Genomic DNA, 21,060 nt, shown 5'->3' with positions numbered 1-21,060 from the left:
TTACATTTAAATTCTTATCTTGTATTTATTTACAAGCAAGGGGAGCCTGGGCTATCCGGGCTCCACCCCTAGGGTCTGACTTTCAGAGAGGGTGACACCTTCTCCGAAATAATACACGAATAAATCAATAAAAGAGATTTTTCGCCGCTTATCAAAAGCAGTTTTAATTTATGTGTTTTACACAGAATATTGAATTTTTGGAGTCATCAATGTTGGAATTCATTCTAACGGTGTTAAATGAAGAATATTGTCACATTTTAGTACTGTAATATGCTAAAAATCTCACTTAGTCTATCATCAATAACGAAGGGACGGTAACCTATCATCTAAGCAGTCAATTCAACGATCGTTGTATCGATAGTACTGTGAATGGTAGTGTTTTATTAAAAATAAATAAATAAAATGCACACTTTTCGAAGTACTGTAGAATGAAATTATTTTCATAATTTCTACAGATTTGTTTAACAATTAGATAAGTTTTGATAATGTATACAGCCAAGTTCAAATATAGGGGATGCTAAGAGGATCTTGTGTTACTGGGACACATACACAGAGTGCTCTCTCCAAGCTTTATTCTTTTATATAAAACACACGATAAACAGCGATATAAAATATAATGAAACGATTATTATTCGTTTTATTGATTTTATTCGTATAGTGGGCCTCACGTTTACGACTGGCTCGAGCTCCATTTCATCTCTCTCAATTCCTAGTTGAACGAATAATTCTTAAATACAACTACAGATAACATAATTTGTACAGAACCGTTGTATAGAAATGTATAAGTGTAAGCCATACATATATGCATCTCTATATATAAATTAAGGTACTGTATACCATGTTGTACATACATATATCTGTATACGAAACACAAATTTATATAGAGAAATTGTATATAAAAACATGGACGGGGAGTCGTGGGGCATCGCTTTTCATATTAAAAAAATTTAAATTTTGATGGTTCTTTTGTATCAGGAGCCCTTGCTGAGTCTGTATAATACTTTCATCTATTCGTCTTCACAAATAGAAAATAAGATCAGAACATCTAACGTTAGTTGCCCATTAAATTACGTTATAAACAATTTTTTATGGGCCTTTTTAGCCTGTAAAAATAAGTAAAACCTTTTCAATTTCTAATATTAAAACCTTGAAAGGGGCACATTTAAAGCCAGTTAGCGTGAAAAATCGATATATTTCGTGGGTTATCGACATCTAATCGGAATGACCCTAAACCCTAACCAAATTTTTTGGTATTGAATATGGGTTTTTTTCGCTTGTGTATCACTTCCCGGACACGGCAATTACGCGCTTGTGAACAGCTTGCGTCGGGTCAAACGACAGCCCAACGACATTTTGTGTTGTCACTTGACAAAGAAATATTTGCCGACGTTTTTTTTTTTTTTTGCTTCTGTGACGTGACATGCGCCGTTCTTTCTTTTGTGTTTCGAGCTCGCGTGACTCTAAAGCCACGTGTCCACGTGTAATGCTCGTGCGGCTACTCCATTCACGTTCCTCCGGCACGTGCCGGATGTGGTGGCACGTGGATAGAACGCATGCGTAGCGCGAAACTATGTCGAACTTTTTAAATTTTTTTTTTATTTGAAATTCCCTTAGAAATTAAAAAAAATTAAATAAAAAACAAAGTTGAAATTTAATGAGATTATTTTTAAAAAAATTTATATTATAATTTACAGTTTAATGTCTTTTTTTTAAATTAAAAATTTGTTTGAAGTGTTTAAATTTAAATTATAAAAGTCCAGTTTATTCCTATTTAATTTTCTATATTTTGAAGAGAGAGAAAAAAAGCGATATTAGCTTATTTTAAACGTAAAATTCCTTACTAATTAAAATTTTCCCTATATTATAATTTAACCATTAAAAAAAACCGATAATTTAAACTCTTCGAAAACAATTAAATTACCTTTAATTATAATTAAAAAAAAGGCATAAAAATTAGAAACGATTTGTTTAATTATACAGTTATTATATTTAAATTAACTTTAGCAAAAAATAAAAAAATAAATAAAATAAAATAAAAAACTATCGACAGGTTGTGTGTGTGTGGAAAAGTATCAACCGAAAGGGGAAAAAATAGCGCTCTTCGTATGATTGGTGGAAGAATCACCAATTGTGAGTTCACCTATTGTGTTGCACACCTGAGTAGCGCCCTGAAACTAGCATGATAACAAGTACAGGTTGTGACTGCAACATTGCTGCCAACATATCTGAGAGGGACAACAACTTGTGAGATATTACAGGATGGTTAAACCATGACTATGTCTACGGAGTTGACCGCAGCCTGTGCGGACGAATGCGATCAACCGGCCGATTTGACCGTGTCTAGAAGATCGGAGGGTAAACAGGCGCCTGTGCATCCACCCTCCTTCTTAATTTGCGACATTATCGACAGTGAAAAGTCAAACAGAAGCGCTAACGATGCCGATAAATCGCCTTCTGTCAGCGAAGATCAGGAAAAGTCTCAGTTTGCAGGTGAGAATCGCGCTTTTTTTTAAAAAATTCTTTTACTTAAGCTCGTGTTTTTGACTTTGTTGCGATGTATGGAAGTTATTTTTGTCTTATTTATCGAGAATTTCTTTTTTATGTAAGAGTTTATTGTGCTGGTTTCTCAATTCTTCTCTTTTGCATCGTACTGAAGTGTTGAAATTGTTTCTTATTATGATTTTCTCGTGTTTTGTTAAATTATATTTTATTTTTACCACTTTCTAGCTCTTATTTTGTCCTGTAAAAACTTTATTAAGTATCTATTTTCACGCTTTTTCTACCTTCATTACGTCAAATAGTCCTCATTCTTTCCCCTTTTCTGCTTTATTATATTCTACACACAAAACTTTTCAAATTTTTTATTTCATTTTGTGAAATTAAGCCTTATTCAAACCTCGTTACAGTGCTCAATATTGCTTTCTCTAGGTTTTATTATGTCAAATAGTGCTTTATATCTTAAATATTAGGAAGCTTAAAAAGATTATCTGTTATATTTAAGATTTTATAGGATTTAATCACACACTCTTTAATTTTCCATAGGACTAAGCCTATGCGATTTAGGTTTATAAAATAGAAACCAGCACTCTTAACTGTAATATTTTTTAAAAAAATGAATCAAAAATATAGTATAGAATTTAATTAAAATACTAAATTTTAATATAATTTAAATAAAATATTAATTATTTATTAGATTTTTTAAATACAAGATTTTTTCCGTTTGTCACAATTAATCGTCATCAAATTAAAGGTGATTAAATCAACTAAAAATAACGATGTAATTGAAAATAAATATCTAAATTTTCGACTCACCCAATTATTATTTATTTAGAAAAAAAATCAAATAAGACAGATTTCACATCAAGGTTTTCAGATACGCTTGGCTAAAAATATTGTTCTGTTTACTTAACGGCCAATTACTTGTTCATCGTTCCAGATAGATTATTCAACGTAAGTGTAAGCCTTTCTGATGCCTTTTTATGCGATTTTGTCGTTGAAATCATCGTAAATTTGAGCCTTATTTATCACTTTTTCCATAACAAACGTATTCATTTTCATAAACTTCTTTTCTTCCTCTTCTTCACTTTGTATCCTTTCTACTAAGGCTCTAACAATGTAAAACGGTGTAATTAATTTCAATTCTGTTTAATTAATATTTAAATTTGATTTTAATTATAATTATTAAAGAAATAATTTAAGTTTGAATTTAAAATTTCGTCTTTTTAAAGAAGGTATTTCTCAGATTAATTGTGATTTGGTCTGATAAACTTTAAAGATTATATTATTATTTGGGTTGCTTCTATAAAATTATATATATATATATAAATATTAGAATTAACTGTTAAATGTATGAATGTATAAACGTTCATATGTTCAACAGTCTCTTATAAATATAAGAAAGGCGAGGTACAGTATAAAATTAAGGATATACAAGGCTCAAATGTGAATAAGACAAACTGTAATGTATTAAACAGTTGAAATTCTCATAAATTTTAGCCTTCTTTATTGGTTTGTCACTGTAAACATATCCAGTTTCATATACACATCTTTACAGTTTGAACTTTCTATTAAACTCTACCAACGTAAGGCTCATTTCTAAATTAATCAACTTAAATTTAATTAATGTACTGTACAAAATTGATATTAATTATAACTATTTTAATATATTTAATTCTTTATAGAATTGACAAACCACTAAAAACACCCCGAAAAACTTGAAATTTATTTATATTCGTGCTGTTTTCAATTGTTTTTCTATACTTGAGCCTTAAAATACTTTTCGTAGCCTTTATATATATATATATAGCCTATAAATTAAAGCTTATATCTATAATATAACATCAAAACCCGTACACTTATCACAAGAGCTGTATCGTTATGTCTGTATACGTTTAAAACAGGTAAAGGCTACTTACAAGTTGATAAACCATTATGAAAGCGATTAAGGCACTTATTTGCACTTCTCTAGAAGCATTTTAACTTTGAGGAAATTGACTCGCACGAACTCCTTAACCTAACTATTCTACAGTCGCTTCCTTTAATGTCTATCAAACTGTCTAGCAAGGCCCATAGGCTACGTTAGCCTACGAAAAAAAAACAAAAATGGCAGCAACCCCGAATGTGATTTTTCACGCAAAGATACGAATAATAATTACAGTTACTGTCATTTTTATAAGGCATCTCCAACGACTTATGTCATGCAACGTGAAAGAAATTACGAATATAATTATCATTTTCAAACTGGAAACGTGCGGCCGTTAAATTTTTGGAAGTCGGGCCAAGATTTAGTAGCTTCGAAACTCTCAAGAGTCGGTGTTTAGGGATGGAGATTTATTTTCTAAACGGCCATTAAACATTTTGACAGTTTAGGTATCAGAGTTAATTTCCTGCTAACGCTTGGAGGTAGTGTTTTTTGTGACTACAAAAGGGGTTACTAATGCAAAAGTCAGCGGGAGTGATCGGAAACTCCAGGTGTTATTTTCATTTTTGTCCATCAGCCGACCACTTTTATCGTCCCCCCTCCTGTAGGTGGGTGTTGTTAGATCTCCGCTTCTATGTCAACAACTGTATATATTACTGTAACGGTTTGTGTTTAGGTGGGTGTGTGTGTGTGTTGTATAGTCGAGCTCGTGTTTGACAAATGACAACGGATGCAGCTTTCAAGAACGATATTGATAGCGGATATGCACTTCCAGTTCCTGTTTTAAGACGCGGAATCATTCGAAAACATTAATTATCTTCCACTAGATGTAAAGTATTATGGTAATTTAATATGTCAGGATCGATATCTACTTGCCGATTCTAACTAAATTTTACAACTTTCTGATTTCCTCTTAAGAAAACTTCTACCGAGTCTCATTAATGAGATTATTCGACCAAGTTTCGTCATTTTAAACATTAATTTTAATTATAAAATTTTCTGAACAATCGATTTTAAAGTTTGGGTAGATTTTTTATACATTAAAACATTGTTTAAACGGTTAAGGTTATTTTAAGACCCCTCCCCAGCATTACTCATTGAAAGATCTTTAAAAACTTCAATTAAATCTACAATTTAAGCCACAAATTATAATGTTTTCGTACAAAATGGCAGCTTAATTAAGTTGAAATCGTTGTCCGAATCGCTAAATCATCTTAACCATTTGGGTTAATTTTAGCATTTTTAAGGCATAAAAAAAACCATTATAATTTAGTAGAAAACTTTAAAAAATGATCCTTTAAAACGAAAATAACAGTTAATTTCCTGATATTAAACAAGCGAATTCCTCAAATGGTTAATAATGAGTAGTTATACCTTGGTAAGCAGACATTGAATAATGATATAAGCAGAATATATGATGTGAATAGTCATAAATCAAGTAACGTGTCTTGTGATTGAAATTTAACTCAGAAAATTCTGATAAATTGCACGTGGCTCCTTTAATTGTTTTTATTTTTCTCCTTACTAATTAATATTCCTTATCAGACCCTCCTTCTTTATCTTAATTTGAATATATTTAATAACTCTCCTACTTAATGCAGGACTTTTAATGACACTTATCGCTCACGTAAGCAATTTATCGTCATTGGAATTCGCTTTAAAACCCCATTTTTTTGGGTGGATTTACGTGATAATAAATTATTAATTTAGTAGAGAAACATTTTAAATTGATAGCCTAACTGTTTATAGATTTAATCTAGTTATTTATGACGTCGATAGAAGTAGTGACAATGTCGTGTTAGCGACATTATACACTGTAGATTATACTAAATTTTCCAGATTAAATGTGAATTTTCTGTGTTTAAGAGTGCAAAATTTGCGTGGATAGTCAGAAGATATATATAAATTATATATCTAAATATAGTCTATACGACTTTACAGGCCTGTGTATTGATCACATTTAGTCCTATTTTTAGAGCTTTCGTAAGCGCTGTTACATTGTTTCTGTGTTATAAAATAATACTTAATCTCGTTTTGTGTATACACGGCGGTCCAAAAGTCCGTTATGTGTGTAAAATATAACATAGGTTACATTAATTAAGAGCTACAACATTATATTCTAAGTGAGGCATACTTTAAGGTGTCAACATTGACACGTGCATCTGTAGCCTGAAATATGACGTAAAAATTACAGATTAAGCATTTTGAAGTCAAATTTTGTAAATTAATTAACATTTTTGTCATAATTCCCTCCCACTTAGACAGAATTTACGAAAATATATATTCTGTACGTTATAAAACATCACAGAGGCAGTCCTAATATCATCAAGATAACTACTCAAGTTAATTTTTCTATATTATTGGATAAAATCCAAGTAGAAAATAAAAAATAAATAAATAAAGTTCCCTGTGAATGACATACAAACAGTCATCCTCGTATTGTGATATTCAAACAGTCAGCAGTCGTTCGAGCGAATCATCGTAGTTATTTTGTACTTTAACTTTGATTATCTTTGTCCTTTGAAAGTTTTTCCCCCAATCTGTTCTATTGTATTTATTTCTAGTCCAAAAATACTTTAGAATCGGCAATTTTCTCAATAATCTTCTCACGTATAAGATAATAGACCCTTCCTGTTTATAATATAGTAAAAGAATAAAAAAAGTAAACCATAAATCTGAAGATTAGATAAGCTTCCATCAATCAAAAAACAAGTAAAATAGGCTAATTTTTTCTCACAGAAATTTTGTGTGTTTATATATAAAAATTTATCTTGCTATTTTATCAAATTATTTTAGTTTTTATAGCCAGATTTTTATAGTTTTTTCACCCTCCTCTTTGTTTTGTATACAAATCGTTGAAGCAGTTCATGAACATTGATCCATCTTATACATATATGCGGTGTTTTTTACATATTTTACATTATATACACATATAAAGCTAAATGTATGTTTAATAGTTTTTCACATGGTTAATTACAAAAAGATAAATAAAATAAAGTTTAAACAATTTGAAAATTTCCATTATCTACCAAGCGTTGAGCCATTAATTCAAAGATGATTTTTCAAACTTGAACTCGTTCTTCGCTCGTTCAAGGTTGATTTATATGTTTTATTGCTTTAAAATTGTTTAGAAAATTAGATTAAAATATAAAATTTTAGGACACGTTAAATTGTTTTGTTAAATCGTTACCAAAACGGTAGAAAAATAAATGGCAAAAAGTGCGCGTTATACGCTAACTTAAGGCTTTCTGAATCGGAAAATCGGTAAAGATCGCAAGTTTTTCTAGATTTTATTACAATTTTATAAGTGAAAATGGCCCAAATTACGTGTTAGGTGACTCTATACATTATTTAATCTTACTAAATCTTAAATTTCCCTAACAAAAACATGCTTTTCTATGATAACAATATCGACTTAAATGCGAACATGTGCATATTTTTCTCCATATTCTCTGCATTCTAGTTGTTCATTTCTGTAATTTAATTAACTATTTTCGACAAACATGACATTGTATATTAAGCATTAGCATCTTAAGATATGCTTTATGCAATTTTACATACAATACTTTAAAATTAACTTAAATTAATCAAATTAAAATTAGAAATAAACTAAGATAATTACGCTAAATACTATCCTGAATATTTTCTTTACGATAATATTTAGTTAGTGTGAAAGCTATCTGTTATTAATGATGAACTAAAGGTTAAAATCACATCGAGTAAAAATATAAGAAAAATAGCGTAAAAAAAACCATATAAACTCAGTTTTTATTTATTTAAAAATGTATAAATGATACAAATGTAAATTATCTTCCATAATTTTATAAATTTTATTTAATTTTTTTAAAAAATTAATGGAGCTGTGCGCCACATTTAGCAAATCGCAGCATCACTGAAAAAAAGAAATTAATTTACTTAAAAATTAACCTCAAATTACAAATTTTTTACTTAGTAATGGTTTAAAATAAACATTTACTCTTTCTTTTTTTTAATTTAATACTGTTTTTTGTTTAAAACTTAATTGCAGTATGGATTTAAAGGCCATTTTCTTTCGTTCGATTCTAGATAACAGCACACTCCTTTACAACGATGTCATTTATTTTACTTTATTTTCTTTTTATACTCAATAACGTTCTTACAACGGTTGACTAAATCTAGAACAGACTTATTTTTCGCTATTTTGTGAAATTTTGACCTCAGATTTTTTAAAAATTCCATCGTATTCCGCCATTTTCCTTTCCAAAATGACACACGACCGAATAAAAAATAAATAAAAAAGAGACGTGAATCACGATTTTGACTCGAATATTTCGAGTTAGGATGTATAAAATTAACTTTTTTAAAACATTTAAAGGCAAAATTTCAGTTTATTTTTTTCAATTTCGGCATTATTTGAATTAGTGTTAAACAAAAAAAGGTGTAAAATCCACCTTTTTTCCATTAAAGAAACCTATCGTAAGAGGCAATCCTATATGGTCAGTGAATAAGTATTTCGCTAATAGTCTTGACAAGAATGCTATTAGTTTGCCTTGAGAACTTTACAAGAAACATTAAACGAAGGTGTTCATGCGTATACGTCCCTTACTATATCAGCTATTACTGTTTTCTTTTATGTACTGAACGAAGGACCAACAAATTTTCGTTTCAAAACAACACTAACTACAAGCATTTATACCTTAAAAAAATTAGAAAAAAATAATATAATAACAATTAAAGTATTATAAAATACACAATACAGATTCGACAGTTAAATTTTTATATAAAAAATAACCGTAAAATAATTCTAAAACAACGTGTCTTCAATTCAAACTAACATCTAGATACTCTATTTTGGATAAATTTAACCTTAAAAAGTATAAAAATAACGTTTAAAAAATAATTTTACTTCGATTATATTATATATGATATTTTTATTTATTTTTTCTTTATTTTTAACTGAAAACTAAAACAAAATTGCTTAAGTGACTTGTATATTAGCTCTAGAAAAAAACCCACTTTTTAATTAATTTATATAGAAATAAATTAAAAATATATAAAATATTTTAAAAATTTATACAGAATTTTATATAAATATATCAATTTTTAACGTTTAAATTAATTTTTTTTCAAGCGAATAAAGTGGAAAAAAGAGAAAACTTTCATCATCATTAAAATTAATCAAAAATTCACGTGAATAAAAAAAAGAAAGAAAAATTAGAAAATGGAAAAACAAGTAGATTACATTTTTCATACATTTTTTAATGAGAGAAACAATCGAAAAATTTAGCATATTAATCACAAAATAAATTATGTTTTGCAACTTAGAAGAATGCACTTTCACTTATTCTCTTCCCCTCTTCTTCCTCCTCCTTCTCCTCCTCCTCCTCTTTTATTTTTTAGTTAAGTTAAAAAGTAAAATCGTGTTCTTTTCTTTAAACGAAAAAATACTTTCGATTGAGAAACAAAACAAAAATATAAATAAAAATAAAAAATAAAAAAAATTCCAAGGAAATTTTCTAATCTAAACAATAATTTTAATTAATTTATTATATAATAATTAAATTATATAAAAATGTATGAATATATATTCACGCATTTTATCCTTAATACGTGCTGTAAATATACGTAATTAAAAAAAAATTGATTTATTTATAAAAATTTTATTTATTTTTTAATTTAATTTTACATAATTAAAAGTTTTCAAGTTAATTTTTTTATTTTTTATATATAGAAAATTCGCCTCGTAAATATGAAAATTTTAATTAAATTCGTCTTCGTTTATAAATTTTTAGATGCTTAAAAGTTAAAAAAACCATTTAAAAAATGAATTTTTTATTGTATTTATTAATATTATTTCGTTCTTTAATTTATTATTTTAATTTATAAAGTATTTTTAGATTTATTAATTTAGTTTCTAAGAAAATTTCTCCTTTAACTAATAAAGTTATAAGAATTAATTTTTATAAATTATTAGGACTATATAAAAAAGTAAATTTATGTGGAAGTTATTTAATGATTTAAAATATAAAAAATAACTTTTTTTTAATGTTTAAAATTAAATTTTAAGCGCGAAGTGACTGTTAGAAAGTGTTAAAGAACCGCACAACTCCGACACTTTAAGTGTAAATTTGATCATTTTTAAGCATTAAAATCGATGTTTTTTCTTTATAATAAATATATTTTTAAGGTTTTTACTATTATTTCAATTATTTTTAAACGTCGTAAAGATCATTAAACTAAGTTTATGGTTGGATAAATATAAGAGTATGATTACCAATATAATGATATTAAAGTAATTCCTCAAGACTTAAACGTAGTATTAAGTTTACTTCTTTCTTCGATTTAAAGATTTTCAAATGTTGAATGGGTAGGAAAGTATCGTGAGAAAGGCTCGACCTATGGATTCCTTCGATTTAGCGTTGGATCAACGCAAACCTAGTGGAGAAAATATCACATCACTGAAACAGTCGGAAGCTCTATAATGGGCGTAAGTTTCTTATACTTGAGCAGTAGTCCGGAAATCGCTAGTTTGCTGTATCTGCCCTATGACATATCTATCCATATATGTATATATATATATACACACACTTAAATGTTAAGGCTTTAAAATGACTACATACTTACATATGCGAAGATGTTATATAATTTTTTGGAAACGTTTTACATAAAGAATCGGTTCATGGAACCGTGCATCTTCTCGCTTCACTGCTTAGATATGTTTATATATAATATTTAATATAACATTGGAAGTAGATAAATTTATTAATGGATCGAGGTAGATTTGTATGTAGTAAATTTTGTGGGAATTACAAGTCGTTGGCGTTATAATGAGGTTGATAATTTGAATGGAAGAATGTAAATCGGAGTGTAGAACTGGAGCTTAATATTGATGACTTTTGTAGTAGTTTATTAAGAATCTTAATTAGGATTAAAGATGATTTTCTATATTACAGCTAGGACATAAGGCTGCCTAGTTTTCCTAGATTTAGTTTTTAAGTTATAACTAATTCTAGGCATTAAAAATCATATAGACTAAATAGTTATAACTAGATGTTCTGGCTCTATATAATATAGAAGTTTACGCTTCTATATTATAACTCATCAGTAGATCTTCCGTAGGGAAAAAGAAATTAAATAAGATTTAGGGACAATATAATTTATAATTCTGGAATGGAATCAAATTAGAATAAAATGCTGCAGAGAATTCTGTGTTAATGAATTTACGGATTTTTATAGGAAACAAATGACTCGCTATCAATAACAATCAATCAAAATTAAGTTATTGATAGAAACAAGAGATTTAATTCCTATAAAATGATTTTATTGAATATTAAATTAATGTAATTATAATTATATTAAGTTGTTTTATGGAAAATATCAAGAACATTTCAGGATTTTACAGTGACATCAGAGTTAAAGATAGGATGCAATCATTAAAGCCTGATGCTACTGTAGAATCCTAGAGTAGTCTTGTCATTTCTTTAGGAAAACTTTGCAGTTTACCATTACTTATTTTAGAATATCATACAATACTAGCTTATAAAAATCTAGTTTGTAATTAATTTATGCATAAAACATACAACTATATCCCAATTTAGACTTTACAGGCCAAGACAATATTTCATAAACCGAACCTATACTTTCTTAAGTACCGTAAATACAGTCACTGAAGAGATCGAAACATTTCCGTCGTTTGGAAGTTATTTCGTATGCGTTTTTGTTCAATGTGTCCGAAAAAATGGCCGCCGTTAAGAAGCGGTCGTTGTTAGAGATGGAGATTCGATGTATTTTATAATAAGAATTATAAATCCGCTTCTGTTATAAGCAGAAGCAAGAAAATGTATATATTTAGAGACAAATTTACGTTTAAAGTAATTTTTGTAAGTAAAAAACAGGAGAGACACACTTAGCATCAGGAGAGGAATAATGGTTTTTGGTCTTATTTTCGTGAAATAAACGAGTAAATAAAGAAATATAATGCATAATTAATGTACAAAATGGCATATAAAATGTATTTATTAGGTAAATTATATAAGAAGGAAGAAAAATCGGTAGACAGTAGCGAACGGAGAAGTATTATTTGAATCTATCGTTTTTAGCGATCACTTTTTTACTTTATCTCTTTATTTACTAAGTAAAAAGGACGAAGTAAAATTAGAAAGCAGATAAAAGATTAAAGTAAAACAAACAAATTGAAGGAGAAATGAAATAAAACGCATATTTAAATACGTCTTTCCAATTTATCTAAATCGTGACAGCGTAGGGAATATACAGTATAAAGCGAGCAATCAATACATGATGTTACACATGGCCGAGCACACTGGGAGAAAAGACATGCGCTAATTTCCAAGCATTGTGTTCGTCATGTGGTCTGGAAAATTCTACTCGTAACATGACCACTGTCAATTTACATAATGTCTGAGTAGATTAAGCCCCTTCTACGAAGCAGTGAAGTAAAGCACTTTAGTTCTATAGTTGCTCTGATATTCGGTACTCTTTTACTTTACCAAATATCAAATCTTGTGTTAATTAATTAATGGTGATAAACCAAGCTGTTAATTGGGTTAATTTGAGGTTTTTTTGGGGGGATTCTCTCAGAGTATATTCGCTTTTATCTACCGACAGTACACGTTGAACGTGTGTGTAAACGTTAGGTTTAATGCGAGAACCTCCCGTCACGTAACAGTTAAAATTTATTAATTTAAAGCAAATAATAATTTATAAACTAGAATTTATTTAAAATTTAAAAAGAAGGAAAACTCGAAAATTTAATCTTTCGAGTTAGTTCAGTTAAAGAAAAAAAAAAAAAAAAGAGAGTTAAACCGGAATTACTTTCTTGGATAGAAAAACGATTCGGTACTGTTATTCCGGGCGGAAAATAAGATGGAAAATTATGGAAACATAATTCTGAAATGTCTGTATCTTCAACTCTAAAGATTTCTTCAAAATGCATTCAGCATTGGAAGTAGGATTTGCATGTTGATGTTAATGCAGGAGGATGGCATCTATGTAGATGGAAAGAACTATGTGTGGGAGGTTACGTGTCTGGAGATTTGATTTCCAGTCCGTTTTCTCTGTTTCTCTTTTATAGAAGAGTCCATTAAGAAGGTCAAACCACATCCAAGGTTAGAATAGGGTGGAAGAGGTCAAAGTTATGGAACTATCGTAAAAGGCGTTGGAAATGTAAGAAAGGGATCTACTCGAAGAAGATACTTCACTCACAACAAAGATCGCCTGGGGAATTAAGGTTGCTTTTAGTCTTCTCATTTCCATAACTTTCCATACTGTTTAGCATTATCTCAATATGAGAACAAGTACCCCTATGCAAAGCAAAGTTCACTTCTGAAAGGTATCCGCGTATAAATTCGGATTAAACATTAGCTTTATTTTTTCTTGTTTTTTTCCAAAGAGTGGGTTTACATCGAAATAAAATAACACTTCACCATCAAATTTAGCAAAATTGTAAAAAAATTTCCATTCGAATATCTGCAAATATTATAAATGGCTTAATATTAAATTAATTTTTCTCAATTTTCAATGGTTTACGTTCTTATAATGCGAACAATGACAGTTCATCGAATGCTTTGGTGGTTTTTTCCCTACTGTTAAAATATTTAATTTAAAAATAATTTCGATAATAAGCGAACTGGCGTATCTGGTTTGTCAGAATAAGTGCGCTAGCCGCTTCTTTGAAGTCCTCCAACCCCCCTATCCCCTTCAATCACAGATCCCATTACCTGTAATCTTTAGACAGCGTAGGCGCCAGGTGGTCCCAGCTTTCTACACACTTGTCTGTATACACAGTTGTATAGATATGAAAGAAACCATTAATTTAAAAATTCGCCGTAATAATTGTTTAAACATTAAATATTTTACATTCTAAAACCCGTAAGATCTTCAAAATTGTATCCGAAACCCTTTAATAATAAAGGTGATTGCCCACTTTTACGAGTCCTCGTTCTCTCTCTCTCTCTAGCTCTTTCAGTTTACTTTTTTCTTATATTTTAGTGAACAATAAAAGGGTAGAGAAGGTTGCAGCTTTATTTTTTTTTGTTTTGTAGTTTCTCGTTCGAAAGGATTAAGACTCATTAAAGTCTTTTATCTTCTGTGCCCATTGCAATGTAGTGCATCGTCTCGTGATCACTCGGAACCCTGTAATCTGAGGCAATCGAATCTTCTATCCGAGATGTTGTACGTGTTGCTTATAATTTGTCAAGCCAAATAGGTTACTTTTGTTTTCAAATAGCGTGCGAATGATGCTAACAGAGTGAAATTTGTTCAAGTGATTTTTGGGTACTTCAGCCATTAGAGATAATTTATCTACTTTTCTTCATATTAAGATCATTTTCGTAGATAGCCCGAAGTCAGCCTTCTAAACTGGAAATCTTTCTTCTCTCCTTTTTTCCAGCTTCCGAAGTTGAGAATATCGAACAGTCGAGCCGATCCGAGAGTCCCTCCCTAAAATGTAAAAAGCCGAGGAAAGCCAGAACAGCTTTTACGGATCATCAATTAAAAGTGAGCTTAATTAGCAATTATTTAATTAAAATTCGTTTACTTTTAATCTTAATTAATTATAAAAATCTTTTTCTAGACACTGGAAAAGAGTTTCGAACGTCAAAAGTATCTGAGTGTTCAGGATAGGATGGAATTAGCGGCCAAACTTAATCTTACCGATACTCAAGTGAAAACATGGTACCAAAATAGAAGGTAAGATATGATTTGAGAATTATAAAGCCTTTTGTTTGCTAGAAGGAACGTTAAACTATTGTCTGGCATAATTTTAGTTAATATTAAAGATCGATTTGTGCATTTAGTATTGGGATTCAGGGTTTTAAAACAGAATAGAATCAAAGATCTAGTTACATATCGCTCATCTTTGCAAGATATGTGCGTGGTGGTTTTTAAAGATAGGATGGAATTGATGATCAAATGGTTTATTTAATGGTTCTCAACGGGTAGACCACAAAATTTCAAAAATTCATTATAAATTTTAACTTTTAAATGTTATTTGTGTATGTTTTTGAGTAAAATACTTCAGATCTTTAACGTTATTTCGTTTATTCATATACGAAACACGATGTTGGTTCGATGGTGTGCCACTAAGAATTTGAGTGTGCCATTAGGCTAGTTCAAAAAAAAGGTTGAGAACCACTAGCTTATGTATGTCAAACGATTTAATAAACTTCTGATACGTAGAAATTCAGATAAAATTATTAAAATATCAGCGTATGTGACATTATTAAGAGCTTAATAAATACTACAGTGCCTCGTTTATTATCTTTCATATAAGAACACATAGCAACCTCTCAGCGACTGTCCCTACTTCAATTTAGTTGTAAAAACTGCTAATTAATTAAACAATTACCAAAAATAGCACAAGAGATACGAAAAAGTAGGCTAGGCTCTTGCACTCGTGTGTGCACGTGTAGGCCTATAAACAGGTCGTCCCTGAAAACTCCCGCACCTAATTCGATATTAAGGCATTCATCAGCGACCCATATCGCCATCTAGTGACGGATTCGAGTACTAAAGAGGGGTCGGAGTATTTAATTCGTAGTAAGTGAAGCATGTTTCAGGCGTTGAGTAGTAGCATGACAACCTGGAAACACATTTTTATTTTAAATACTCACTACAATAGACGTAGAGAGTCATCGTTATGTCATCCAAACCAATTATACATCATTGGGAACTTATAAATTTGTCACAGGGAACGGGGCGTTGTTACATATCTTCCTGCATGGAAGAACAAGAAAATTAGAATACATTATGTAATTTTAAAGACAATGTTTTATATAAAGTCATTGCATTTTTAGAATCGAAAATTATAGAATTAATTCGGCTGTCAACCTACGAGGAAGTAGAAAGATTATTATTTTTATTTGATTTCAAAATATTACTGGACAGATATTGGACTAATGAATATCTTACACAGGGCCAAACCTTACTGTCGACCTATATATAATTGTAAATATACTGAAATGTTGTAACAAAATAGCAATAAATCAGGAAATTTATGCCAAAATTAGGTTAACTTATTGTATAATTATAACATTTTTTTGACAGTTTTAATTTCAAATTGATATCTTAAACATTACGATCTAATTATAAAACTTGATTTTGATATGTTTCCGAGTTATTAAACTACTTTCCCCCCCATTTTTAACGTATTTATCCAGGACAAAATGGAAACGACAAGCTATGATGGGCCTTGAAGTGTTTCCAGGAGATAATGTGGGTCTCGTGCGATTTCCTAGACTCTGGGGTCCTGGACCCTCTCCGTACTGGCCATACAGTTATAGTAATTATTTATCTACAATCTCTTCGTTATCTGGACTTAATTCGGCAGGTGCATCTTCCAGCACAAGTTCGTCTTCGTTAGATATGTACCCTAGGAGTGGTGGTTCGAACGGTCCCGTGCTTCCTAGAGCAGTTTATCCTGGACAGATACCATATTCCTCAATTTCATCTTTCTATCAAGGACAGGCAACACAGTAAAAATGTTCCTAAAGTTGTTATCCATCCTGAAAAAAAATCCTTTTAGAAGAAAAGAAGAAAAATTACAACAAGGATCCGTCCTGCTGGTAGATTAAAAAGAATCATCAGAGTGTCCAAAGATGTAAAGAAAAATGAATCTATGTATGAAAAATTTGAAAATATTTGAGCCATAATGATAATAGCACGAAACTATTTTTCAAAAATTAATGTTGTGACGTTAGATCGATGACACGAAAACGCCTCTTAAAGGCGTTTAAAGGTACACAAGATGGTTTTCGTGCTAAACTCTTATGTGCCATGAAGTGTACCGAATCGTATTTATAACGACATTATCAGTACTTTAAGCTTATTAAGCGGTACAAAAATACAATTTGAATGGACAAAATAAGCAAAAATATTCTTAAAAAAATTAATTTTAATTTTTTTTAATTTTTAAATTGCACCAAATTATACCGCCTCGAACGATAAATACGATTAAATTAATCATCATTCAAGAGGCCTAAACGATCCGAATAGTTTGAGCCAGCGAACAAACAAACAAACAAACAAAAAATTAATTAGTTTGTATATAATTTATGCTCTACACCCATTGTAATTTATAGATATTTGCGAAAATAAATAAATAAAAAAAATATATATTAAAAACCTGGTGATTATTTTGAACTTTATAAAGCATTCTTACACAGTTCGGGTGTTATGAATTAAGAGAAAAATTACACGTAAAACTGGTAGAAGAGGGAGGTTAAAACACACTTTGATGAATAATAATTGATTCTTTTTGTTTTGATGACTTTTTAAAATTAAGTATTAGTTTATAAATGGGTTGGGGGATGTTTTTGTTCAGTTTGAAAAATCGCAAAGGGGTATTGTTCGTGCAATTAACTTAGTGGATTGTGTACATTAAGAAAGACCTTCGCTTATTTTAAGCAGAGCCGCCCAACATTCGCCTTGAGATTAATCATTGACATAGTGACAAGAGTAAGAGCAATTAAATTCTTACGTCAATAATATGGCCAAGAAAATATTTGACAACTTTTCCCCATCTCCATTAACGTTTTCATCCGACAGATTTTATCGTTAATTTATTAGGCGGACTTATTTGAAAAATGACATCGGTGAACTAAGAGAGTAAAAGCCGGAGGGAGTAACAGAAAAAAAGAAAAAAAAAAGATTTCCACCTTAGCTTAAGTGCTAAGCTTAGAGTCAGACAAGCTTTTAAGCCTATCCAAAAACCCGGTAGCAATAATAATCGAAGGTAGAGTCTATAATTAAGGGGGAGGCTAATGGCGCCTGTCTGAGGTGAAAGGTCACCCCTTTTTGGCGTGACCTGGCGCGATTCGTGAAGAGCTAATTACACTCGGCAGTAGCGAATCACTTGTGACGTACAGAAAACTAACAATAGGAAGGCACAGAATGGTGCCATTCGTCATTCTGTCCCTTTTTGTTGACTTTCTTATGTGTCTTTGGCGGTTTTTTTTTTTAATTTTTACTTCGCCGAATATCTTTTGATTAACGATAACATGACACTTTTGCATTACTAGAATGGCCTGCGTGATTTCCCTTCGAGGTGTTGCGCTCAATTACCGACTTTTAAGATTTTTGAGAAGCGAAAAAAGTTAGAGAAATTTAAGTTGAATGGTTCTTTCAAGGAGCTTTGATAGGATAAAGGGTTCTCTTGATAGATTCACTCGTTTTATAAATAAATATACAGCGCGAGCGACGGAAGCGATTCTTGTAAATGGATCAAGATATTCGAAGAATGCTCTCGTGATACGTGGAAATTAAATAGTAACCTATCTTTCACTGTCAATTTTAGGGATAAACAAACCAATAAAAATACTGGAAACAAACAGGTTTTGATATAAAATTCGAATGTAACTACTAGCAATCTTTTAAAATTGTAGCTTGATCTCCATTCATAGGGACATTAGTATAATCATTTCCAGCAAAGCTATCCATCTACATTTATAAAATCTATTTAAAGCTATTTATATAGTTACTTGGCCCACCAAAAATCCATTCAGTTGTTACATCGGTTGTTCGTGGGAATGATAAGCTTGGATTCATTCAGGCTACTCACAACAAATCGTATAGTATAAGAGCTAACTACGGAAAGTTTTTGGACATTTTATACGTTTATACAAGAAGAAAAATAAGTGAATAACCTTTTCCTGCATAAAAATCTTCCCCGTAACTTAATATTTTATACGCGGATCATCTTCACGTTTTAATCTTTCCATCTAAGAAGCCGAAAATGGGCGAGTAAACGTCAAAATCCTAATTAAAATATTCCTCTATTTATGCTTAAAATTCTTTCAGTGATGGGTCTGTATATTTATAAATAGGAAAGTCCTTTAGGGAGGAGGAAATATATATATTAATCCTTCTAAAGCACTGGCTGTTATAGAAGGTCAGCCACACAAGTAATGTGTTTTGATACCCAATATTTTCGCAGTTCCTAACTCACCATTAACGGACTCGACCGCCCTCAGTCTCTATCTCTCTTCAGTCACGTGGCTTGCAGGGCGAGAACCGTTAGAGAGTGCGTGAGTCAGACGTCCCTTCGGTCCATGACAGTCGGGGCCGCCCAACACTCTTTAATTACCTCGGTATGTCAGTCGAATCCCCGGGGCCACTTCTAAGAACTTGCCGATGCTTGTACTTGTTACCAGTATGTTAAGAATATGTTGCCTCTAACTGCATGTATTTGTAACATAAATATTGTCTGAATAAATTAATGGTTACTACTTACTCTAAATTGGGAGCTAATTAAACGATGTTGAAGTGTTTTGCGCCTTATTATATTTCTTTTTTCGAGGCGAATAGTTGACTTTTAATCGTGTTCTAACGTCTCACACGCTTCGAATTAACCTTATCTTGAAACCTTCCAACTGACGAGTTACGTTCGTAACAATGCTTAGAGTCACGAGAAAACTTCTAATTAACGCTCGAAAAAGTCAAACAGCATCGTCGTTTGAGAGAATAATGGATAAATGTGTTGACGTTGTTACAAAATTCGAAGCATCTTCGTGATGGATGAGCCTTATCTCTAATCAATACAAAGAAGATGTAAGTGTGAATAACATCGAAAACAATACGCGAAATGTTTAAATGTGTGTTATACATCCATTTGAAGGGCATTTGTACAGATGTGTGTATGACAGAAATGTTTATTTTCGTATAGTTCTAGATAAAAACCTTTGACACTACATATGATGATGAAGTAGCATCTTCTTTGTATACGATAAGCTTTACTTATGATTTAATTGCTAAGTTCTGCTTTTTTAGGCTAACAAGACCTGAAAATTTATGTTGTACGGGCCTCGGATTTAATAATTCGTGTATAGAAATGTCATTTACATTATTATCAATGACTTTCGAAGAGTTCTACTTCGTTATAATTACTCCAATTTGGCGTATTTATCCTTAAAAATTACACGTCTGTTACGCACAAATGAATTTATTTCTAATTAGAATAACAAAATATAAGATAATAAGATAAATTATTTTATACAAGTAGCGTATATTTTTAGAACTTCACCCATTTATCCACACAATTTTAACGTTTAGTTGGAAAAGCATTCAAGAATGAAAAATAAAATATATATCCCGAAAAATTGCTTAACTTTCCACGTTATAATCTCAATTTTCTACATCGATCATTCAAGTAAATAAAACGCGATATACTGTATATATATATATATATATTTTCCCCCTATTTTTTTCAAGAAAATTATCAAAATTTGTAGGAATTCGTTTAAATTAATAGTTCGACAATCTAATTGGTCGATTTGTGACGTAAACGATTCAATGAACCAATAAGATTCATCGATACACGGAAATGTATAGAGTTAATTCTAGAATATTATTTCTCTAGAAAAATTTGAAGTTGTTGATTTTTTTAGAAATAATTTCTGCCTATAACTGGTTGATTTGTGTCGTAAATGCTTCGATGAACAAATAACAAAGAAATATACTAATTAATTCTAGAACATTTTTTTATCTATAAAAATATTAAATTGTTGATTTTTTTTACGATCTCTGTATATAATTGGTCGATGTGTGATGCAAACGCTTTGATAAATAAATAATAATCAACGATACACGTAAAACGCAGTAATTAATTCTAGAATTGTTTTTCCTCTATAAAAAATTGAAATTGAAGA

General features: G+C 30.3%; 1 protein-coding gene across 1 annotated transcript; it reads left to right on the top strand.

Moving 5' to 3' along the window:
* Positions 1-2,222: 2,222 nt before the first annotated feature.
* On the top strand, positions 2,223-17,475 carry LOC136983715 (homeobox protein ceh-30-like). The gene is made up of 4 exons (XM_067280545.1): positions 2,223-2,490; positions 14,808-14,914; positions 14,991-15,106; positions 16,576-17,475. The coding sequence occupies exons 1-4, from the start codon at positions 2,271-2,273 to the stop codon at positions 16,892-16,894; spliced, it is 762 nt and encodes a 253-aa protein (XP_067136646.1). The 5' UTR covers positions 2,223-2,270; the 3' UTR covers positions 16,895-17,475.
* Positions 17,476-21,060: the final 3,585 nt, after the last annotated feature.

This window comes from Centruroides vittatus, unplaced genomic scaffold (genome assembly GCF_030686945.1).
Source record: "Centruroides vittatus isolate TY-2023 unplaced genomic scaffold, ASM3068694v2 contig_884, whole genome shotgun sequence".
NCBI classification, from domain to species: Eukaryota; Metazoa; Arthropoda; class Arachnida; order Scorpiones; family Buthidae; genus Centruroides; species Centruroides vittatus.
Note: the sequence above shows the minus strand (reverse complement) of the source record. Positions and strands in the feature narration are given on the sequence as shown.

Excerpts from the sequence above, each read along its gene's own strand:
- LOC136983715 (XM_067280545.1), top strand. The coding sequence starts at position 2,271 with ATGACTATGTCTACGGAGTTGACCGCAGCCTGTGCGGACGAATGCGAT. Across the intron at positions 14,915-14,990 it reads TTACGGATCATCAATTAAAA|ACACTGGAAAAGAGTTTCGA; the intron begins GTGAGCTTAATT and ends ATCTTTTTCTAG. Across the intron at positions 15,107-16,575 it reads ACATGGTACCAAAATAGAAG|GACAAAATGGAAACGACAAG; the intron begins GTAAGATATGAT and ends GTATTTATCCAG.